The 9233-nt window shown below is 39.9% G+C and overlaps 1 protein-coding gene across 1 annotated transcript in view; it reads left to right on the plus strand.

The window, feature by feature from the left end:
- Positions 1 to 8303: 8303 nt before the first annotated feature.
- Positions 8304 to 9233, plus strand: part of ALG14 (ALG14, UDP-N-acetylglucosaminyltransferase subunit) — a 155527-nt gene continuing 154597 nt past the window's right edge. The window contains exon 1 of the mRNA XM_006830939.1: positions 8304 to 8442. Within this exon, the coding sequence (XP_006831002.1) occupies positions 8304 to 8442 (139 nt within the window). The remainder of the gene's footprint in view (positions 8443 to 9233) is intronic.

A 9233-nucleotide genomic window follows, 5' to 3' on the forward strand; every position in this document is an offset into this window, starting at 1 on the left:
AGTATTCTCCTCCAACACCACAACTCAAAGGCATCAATTCTGAAACTGTAGATATTCATAAAAGCAGAAAGCCTCATCTTTCTGCTTACGGAGTGACTAGTGGATTAAAATTCTGACATTGTGGTTCCTTTGGTTGTATACAGAGCCACCACACTGAAGGGTATACATATGTTAACTCAGGTGATGTGGAAGTCAGTTATACAAGAAGAAGGAGGTTGGTAGAAGAATGATGAAGACAGGTGAAGACATAGGGAGGAATGCAAGGATTGAAAGGGATAGAGATAAATACTATTATATACATAACCCTGCAACAACAGTGATTCAGTAGGTAGATACATGGACAGATATACAGGCTGAAGGTGTATGAGAGGATAGACAGGCTGAACAGTAGTGGGAGTATACCCACAAATATATTAGCATTTGACAGAGGATATTTATACATGAGCTTTGGTAGCATAGTGGTTACAAGTCAGGCTGAGAACCTCAAAGTCAGCGGTTCAAAACTACCAGCTGTTCCGTGGGAGAAAGATGAGGCTTTCTGCTCCTGTAAAGATTTACAGCCTTGGAAACCCTGTACAGGGTCACTATGAGTTGGACCAACTCCACGGCACACCACCAATTTACCTTTGCTGCAAATACATCTATGAATGTAGTGGAGCATACAGAGGACAAAATGATAAAAATTTCTGAGACATTCTCAAACACTTGGAGGCAATAAGTTCCTAGGCCTGGTTGCTGAGGAGCATAGTCTCAGGGGACTCCATGGTCTATTGTTATAACATAGTCTACAAATACCATAGTCTACATTCTACTTTGATGAGTAGCAACTAGGATCTTAAAAGCTCATGAATAGCCACCTAAGGTACAATTGGTCTTGACATGTATAGAAGAAAAAAGAATGATGAAAATTGAAAATGTGTCTAATCAACTCACCCAATGAACTAATGGAATATGTGAACATTAGATTCTACGACTCTGAGACCAGAAGAACTAAATGGTGCCTGGCTACGATCACCCACTGCTCTGAAAGGGATCACATTAGAATATCTCAGAAAGAGTGGGAGAAAATATGGAACAAAACTCAAAAATCCATAGGCTGGGCTTACTGGTCAAAAAGAGACTAGAGGAATCCGAGACATTGGCTCTCAGCCACAGATATAATCTGGAACAGAACTTGCACTTGTGGTCCAATTTTCATCTAAGTGGTAGATAGGTATATAGTGGGGACAACAACACTAGTAAGATATATTCACCATGGACAACATCTATATATGGACAAAGTTCAGAATGGTGGAATGGATATAAGAATCACAGGGAGGGAGGGATAACTTATTTTATGGGAAGGGTTGCAGTCATTGAGATGAAACAGTGTATGGATTGTTGAATGTAAAATTGGTCTACTCTGTAAACCTTCACTCAAGTCACAATTTAAAAAATCTCAAAAAGAAAAGAGTAAAAGTATAGCCCTTCCTTCAGCTGATCTGCATAGGATTCCATTGGCCTAATCCAACCAGAACCAAAGGGCAAGGAAATCTGTTGGTATTTTAGCTACCATAGCAGAACAGATTAAAGAAGGAGGGGCAAATGGTAGATATCTGGCAAATACCCAATGTTCTTTTTGATGCTGTCATCTTCAACCATCTAATCTTAGAAATTCCTCTCTACTCCTTAGTATACATATGGGTGGTCTCAGTGATGTTTTTCATCCATTCCCATAGCCACACCCTAAATACTATCACCACTAAAAATACAGTTTTGACTTCAAGCATCTCACTCTGGCCATCCTTTCTCATTTGTATGAATCACCTACACTAGTTCTTCCATTGCAAATTTTCAACCTTATTGAGGCCTCTAGTTCACTGATCTTACTACTCTTTGACTATTTTATTCACTCATTATCTCAAATTCACCCTCCATTATGTTGTTGTTGTTGCTAGGTGTTGTTGAGTCAGTTCCAAGTCATGGGGACCTTCTGCACAATGGAACAAAACACTTCTCAGTCCTGCATCGTCCTCACAAAAGCTGCTGACATTGTGCCAATCCATCTCATTGGGTTTCTTCCTCTTTTCACTGACCTTCTACTTTATGTAGCATGATGGCCTTCTCCAAGGACTGATCCCTCCTGATAATATGTCTGAAGTATGAGAGATGAGGTCTTGCTATCCTGACCTCTAAGGAGCATTCTGGTTGTACTTCTTCCAACACAGATTTGTTTGCTCTTATAGAAGTCCATGGTACTTTTAATATTCTCCTCCAATACCATAACCCAAATGCATTAATTCTTCTACAGTCTTCTTTATGCACTGTCCAACTTGCACATGTATATGAAGCTGTTGGAAATACCATAGGTTGGGTCAGGCACACCTTAGATCTCAAACTGACATCTTTGCTCTTAAATACTTTAAAGAGGTTTTGTACAGCAGATTTGCCTAATGCAATACATTGTTTAATTTCTTGACTGCTGCTTCCAAGAATGTTGATAGTGGATCCAAGCAAAATGAAATCTTTGACAATTTCAATTTTTTCTCCATTTATCATGTTGTTATTTATTGGTCCAATTTTGAGTATTTTTGTTTTCCTTACATTGAGGTGCAACCCATACTGGAGGTTGTAGTCTTTGATCTTCATTAGTATTTTAAGTCCCCTTCACTTTTAGCAAGCAAGGGTGTATCATCTGCATATTTGTTGCTGTTAAGTGCCATTGAGTCGATTCTGACTCATACTAACCCTGTGTAGGATTTGATAATGAATCTTCCTCCAATCCTGATGCCATGTTCTTCTCCATAGGATCTAGCTTCTCTAATTATTTGCTCAGCATACAGACTGAATAAACTGGAGCACACCTTTCATAATTTTAAAACACTCAGTGTTCTGTTCGAATGACTGTCTCTTGGTCTATGTTCAGGTTCCTCATGAACACATTAAGTGTTCCAGAATACTTATTCTCCACAGTATTGTTAGAGATTGTCATGATCCAAACCATTAAAAGCCTTTGCAGCCTCAGTGGTATTCTCTTTCAACCAAGATCTATCTGACATCAGTAATGACATCCCTCATTCAATGTCCTCATCTGAATCCTGCTTAAAAATCTGGCAGTTCCCTGTCATTGTATTGTTGTATCCTTTTTTTTTTTGGAAATATCTTTAGCTTAAGTATGTTTAGCTTTCCATTATATTCAGAGGAAATTCCATGAACCTTAATTTCTTGAAAAGAATCTCTCTCCATCGTATTCACCTGGAAAAACTCTAACTCTTGCTAAACCATTTGCCTTTCCAGTTAGAGAAATGAAGGGAAGCAAAACCACAGAAATTGTGCTGTTTTCTCTAAGTATTGGTTATCTATATTCTAAATAGGCATTCCAATCTGCCCACAAATTCTACAGTGCTCCTGCTGATTATTTCATGCCTTCTTCTCTCTCTTCAAACCTCTCACATCCCATAGCTGTAATCTCCACATCCTCATTGTTGTTGTTGTTAAGTGCCCTCAAGTCGGTTCAGACTCATGGTGGTGGTGTGCCATGGAGTCGGTTCCGACTCACTGTGACCCTGTAAAGGGATTTCTGAGGTTGTAAATCTTTACAGGAGCAGAAAGCCTCATCTTTCTCCCACAGAACTGCTGGGAGTTTCAAACAGCTGACCTTGAGTCCCGACTAATAGCAACCCTGTATAGCATCTCTGTGGAGTGTCTGGTGAGTTTGAATTGCTGACCTCACAGTTCAAACCCAACTTGTGGTCCAGTGCTTACCCTACAGCGCCACACCAGGACTCCACTCTCATTTGTTGTTTATTTTTTTGTTGTTGCTAAGTGCCTTTGAGTTAGTTCTGACTCATAGAGACCATGTATAGTGTTTCCGAGAAGCAGACGGTGAGTGTGAATGGATGACCTTATGGTTCAAACCAACCTTGCTGTTTGAACCATTACCCTACAGTGCCACACCAGGACTTTACTCATCATCTATCCTACAAACCTTTCTGCATCCATATCCCTTGCTCTCTGTGGTGTGGCGCTGTACGAAGTGCCACTCTATTGTGCACTGACCAATTATATGGTCACATGGGTGTATTTAATGTAAAATAACTAAAATTCAATTTCTTAGTCACTCTAGCCACACACCAAGTGTTCAATAGATACATGTGGCTAGTGGCTACCATACTGGACAACACAGATATAAAACATTTCCATCACTGCAGAAAGGACTGATCTAACTTTCTTCAGTCAGTCCTATGGCTTTAAATGCCATCTATACACTGAAGAGTTTGAAATGTATACCTTACTTCTAATGCTGAACTAGGCTTCAGATCTGTACATGAAACTGCCTATTTGACGTAACCACTTGATGTCTAACCAACTATTCAAACTAAAGTTCAGAATATAACAGTTCATTTTCATCTTCTCTTCTCCCTCAACCTGCCACAAAAGCTTGTTTCCCTTCTAGTCTGCTTATTGTTAGCAAATAACACCACAAACAGGTTTTGAAGCCAACATTTGTGATTTCTTCTTTTTCTTCACCTCATTATCTAATCTATTAGCATGCTTTATTTATGCTGCAAATCTCCCCTCTTCTACCTCCACTGTCATCTCTCTAGTCCAATGGTCTCGACTGGATAACTCTCCTTAGTCATGCGTCTCCTAGTCTTACTATCTAAAACAGTGTCTAGTACATAGCAGGTGTTCACTAAATATGATGAATAAATTAACTACACAATTCTTTTGAATTGTACAAAATAATCTTACTTTAAAAAAACTCAACAATATTCATGAATATTAGATATTTGCCATAGAAACTTTAGGATCTATATAGCTATAGATACTTAAAAAACCACTTCGAGACAGACTATGTATGATTGGTTATAGATCATACTCCATTATTCATTTTGTCAATTTTTAATATACATTGAATGCTTTTCAGAGTGCTATAGTTTATCTTCATGAATCTATTATGTGCATTGTCAGTGCAGCCCACCCTCCCAAGATAAATTTTAATTGTTGCTTCTCCTACTCCTTGCTTTTCCTGGTTAATTCACTACAGCTTCTTCACCTCTTGATTATGTGTACTTTCTGTGCCTGCAACAGGTCAGTTACTCAGCTTACTCAACAGATACTTACTTTGTTCAAGAATTTCCAAGTTTGTTCCTGTCCCTGCCTGCCACTTAGTTCCTTCCTGAAGTCCTCAACTCCATTGTCAGGGAAACTATACCATTTGACCCTGGCCTTAATTCGGAATAACTCAACCAATAACTCCAAACATCTGCTACCTGACCTTCTTTTGTTCTCTATATTTACTGGCAGCCCCTAAGTGTCTGAAGACCCCATTCATTGCAGCTGTACACTCAGTGTGATCAAGCTGATTTTTTCTATGGATACTAGTAATTACAACAGTGAGGGTATTAGAGTAATGGGGAATGCAAAGATATCATATAAATATTAAATTTTCACTAATATGGAGCTTAGGCCCTGGAGGCTAATAATGATTAATATGCCTGGTATCTGTATTGAATGCATCAGTTTACACATTATCTTTATAACTATTGCTTGCCTACTGAACAACCACCTTCCCTTTACCCTCTCCCAACTTTCTTCTCCTCCAAGGGAAAGTTCATGCTGTTTTGCATCCACCCTTCATCAAATGTCATGTAATATAGGGAAAATGGATGTCATCCGCCACCTCTATCCTAGCCAGTTTTGGAGTCTCATTCCCTTAATGCAGGGAAAAATGACATAAATATGGCCAATGGGAGTGAACGAATACTAGCTGGGAGGTTTCCTTGACCTTAAAAAAAAGAAAGAAAGAAAGACCCAAGACATGATAAAATCTTCTTTTTTGATGCTTAACCTGTCTGGGTGCAATTTTGGGGACCAGACCTGAAGTCTTCTTTTAAGTATGCAAGGTGTCACCATTAGAAGAAAACCATTGCTGGAAGCAGCACAGTGGGTAAATTATAAAATGACATCCTTTATAACATTCTTACGTTGTTTTTCATATAAACCTTGCCTCTGCTTCCAACTATGCATTCGTAAGTTATGGGGATCCCAATTCCATCAAAATTTGAGATCATTGACTTTTAAGATCACAACTATAATTTTTCTCTATAACTTACTAGCAAAGTAATCTTTGACAAATTAACTGTTTCTGTTTCTTTATCTGAAAAGGGACAATAATAATCTACCTTATGGCCTTATTTGTAAACATGTTGTTGTTGTTAAGTGCCCTTGAGTCAGGTCTGACTCATAGTGATCCTGTATAGGGTTTCCGAGGAACAACTGGTGAGTTTGAACCACCGATCTTGCAGTTCAAATCGACCTTGATGTTGAGTGCTTATCCTACAGTGCCACACCAGGACCACTTGTTGGAAGGCTGACTACGGGAAGGAATAAAATCCATAAGAGAAAACAACTTATCCACAAAGCCCCTAAATAAGTAATATCCAAACTTGACTGCTGATAGTGATTGGCACATTGGTCAGATATGCTGATTCCAGGGCCCTCCCTTGTGCTCCATGGTAAACCCAGAGAATGTGCATTCTTAAACACACATTCTAGATTCTAGACAAGTTTAAATTCTGCAACCGAGTGTACAGTATAGAACCACTATGCAATAGGAGTCAGGATTCCTGGTTTCTGACTCTGTGGTGGTTAAGTGCTGCCAAATCAGTTCTAACTCACAGTGACCCTATACAGGGTTTCTGAGGGGTGGCCAGTGAATTTGAACCACCTACCTTGTGGTTCAAGCTGACCTTGTGATTCAATGCTTATCCTACCCCAGGATTCTGATCTGCCTGGACAAGCTGTTTCACCATTCTGGACCTGCTCACTCAACTGTCCTTCCTAACTTCACAGGTCTATGAAGGCTTAAAGCAAATTGTGTTTGGGGTGAAGAAATTCTCCAATATCAGTATTTTTAGGTAGCTGAAAGTAGATGTTGTTGTTAAGTGCCGTAGAGTCGATTCGATTCTTAGTGACTCAGTAGAGTTTCTGAGGAGCAACTGGTGAGTTTGAAACACTAACCTTATGGTTCATAGTTCAGTGCTGATCCTTCAGCGCCACACCAGGAGTGTGAAAGTAGATTAAGTAGTGATAAAAATAAGTAGAATTTGGGGAGCTGTTAACAGGTCATCATTTTAACTTAGAACATGAAGAACAAACCAGGAATGTTCTGTGATAATATGATTTGAATATTAATTGTAGCAACTGTCTTTTCTAATCTGTTATCCTAAATCACTGAACTTTCACCCCTCTCAGGAGTATGGATTAAGAACTGATAACCCTAACCTATTCTAGTCATGTAGTCCTGGTGTACCGCTGTAGGATAAGCACTGGACCCAAAACTTGTTTGAACTGCCACAATTCAAACCCACTGACCTCTATCTGGAAACCCTATACAGAGTTGCTATGAGTCCTAGTCCACTCGATGGTACATAACAACAACATTCTAATCACACTGAGAACACTTGTTTTTGTTGTGTGCTCTCAAGTTGATTCAGACTCATAGCGACTCTGTATTGGGTTTCCAAGGAGCAGCTGGTGGATTTGAACAGCCAAGCTTGTGATTCGCAGTTCAATGCATATTCTACAGAGTCACACTAGCAGTTGAGTCCAATGTTTACCCTACAGTGCTACACCAGAACTCTTGAAAACCCTTAGAGAAGTTACAAGCATTGAGTGTTGGAAAAGGGAGTTTTGGGTAGGGAGCCTGAATTCAATTTTTTGTGTGTATTTGCCTGGTCATCTTTTATTGACATTTTAAAGTCTGTGACTGTAACAAAAGCATTTTCCAGGACATTTATTTACCAAAAAAAAAAAAAAAAAAAAAAGGAATGCAATTAACCTCAGGTGGAACTTATAAATTCGAACTGAAACACCTGCGCATTTGGGAATTTTGGGGCCCTTAGGGCACACAAGGGACCAGACACTCATCACCAGAGGAAATCCAACTTCTTCATGGCTTAATTTGCATATTTCAGGTTTTGCTTGCAAAACAGCCACCCAGAATCCTATTGTTGTTAACTGCCGGGAAGTCGGTTCCGACTCGTGGGTTGGAACCGCTGACCTCGTGGTTTACAATCCAAGTGCTTATCCTACAGAATCCTGTTGTTGTTAAGTACCGTCCTTTAAGTAAACCCAAAAAGTCCGGGAATTGGGCTTTGAATCTCGGGCTGTTAACTCCTCCCAGTTCACGCAATGCCAATCCACCATCCTGAAAAATTTGAGCCCCCTCGGCGCCCGTAGAGTTTTGGACTTCACACGTCACTATTTGGCTCAAGGAAGGGGTACGCGTATACCTTTCCCCCCTCTTTTTTTTTTGCATGGAGTTTGCCCTCATCCTAGCGGCACTGGGAGGAGGAACTGTGGGCGTCTTCATAGCACTGCGGTTTTGGGTAGTGCTTCATCAACGAGTCGTTTTTTCTCGAGAGTCTCTCAGTCTTTTGGTAGTGGCTGGGTCGGGTAAGTATCGACACTGTGCGAGCTGGGCTTTGATCTTTCACTACAAATCCCAGAGTGCATTGCGACAGTGCTGCCAATGTGCTTACTACCACTGGGCGCATTGCATGCTGAGAATTGTAGTTTTTCATAGTTACTAGCCCGGGTCAGCCCGGCACAAAAAAGCAAATGAATCTGGCTTGCCACGGGGGTTCCTAAACTTGGTGTAGTCTAGTCGGTTCCTACTCAAGTCAACTTCGTCTGTGACAGAGCAGTACTGTTCCATAGTGTTTTCTTGGCTGTGACCTTACGGAAGCATATGTAGGCCTACCGTGGTCTAGTCTTCATGTATTATACTAAATTAACTTGCACTTATCTGCAATTAAGCCTCTCTGTTAACGTAAATTTTTCTGATAAATGCATAGTGGACTGAAAGGACACAGGAACCTTTTGATGCTAACATGCAGTATCCCTGTATAAAAATAATGCTGTTTTGCATTATTGAGGCATACATGTTAAATTAGGCAAAATGAATTGTCAGATTTATAAATAAATCCACTCGGATAAAAACAGTTTTGCCAAGGTCCATAGAACATATTCACAGGATGTAGTGTAATATGAACCACAAACTGTCGTTTCAGGTAATACACTCTACACAGACACAGTCCAACAGTTCTGTAGACAAAGTTTTAAATGGACAATGTTGACATATACCATGTACATCTGGAAATGTTAGATTTTATCCATATACAGGCAGCCCCCAGTTATGTTCAAGTTTCCTGTCTGTAAGTAGAATGTGTAGGTTAGGTGCAGTT

Source organism: Chrysochloris asiatica, unplaced genomic scaffold (genome assembly GCF_000296735.1).
Source record: "Chrysochloris asiatica unplaced genomic scaffold, ChrAsi1.0 scaffold00002, whole genome shotgun sequence".
In the NCBI taxonomy this organism is placed as follows: domain Eukaryota; kingdom Metazoa; phylum Chordata; class Mammalia; order Afrosoricida; family Chrysochloridae; genus Chrysochloris; species Chrysochloris asiatica.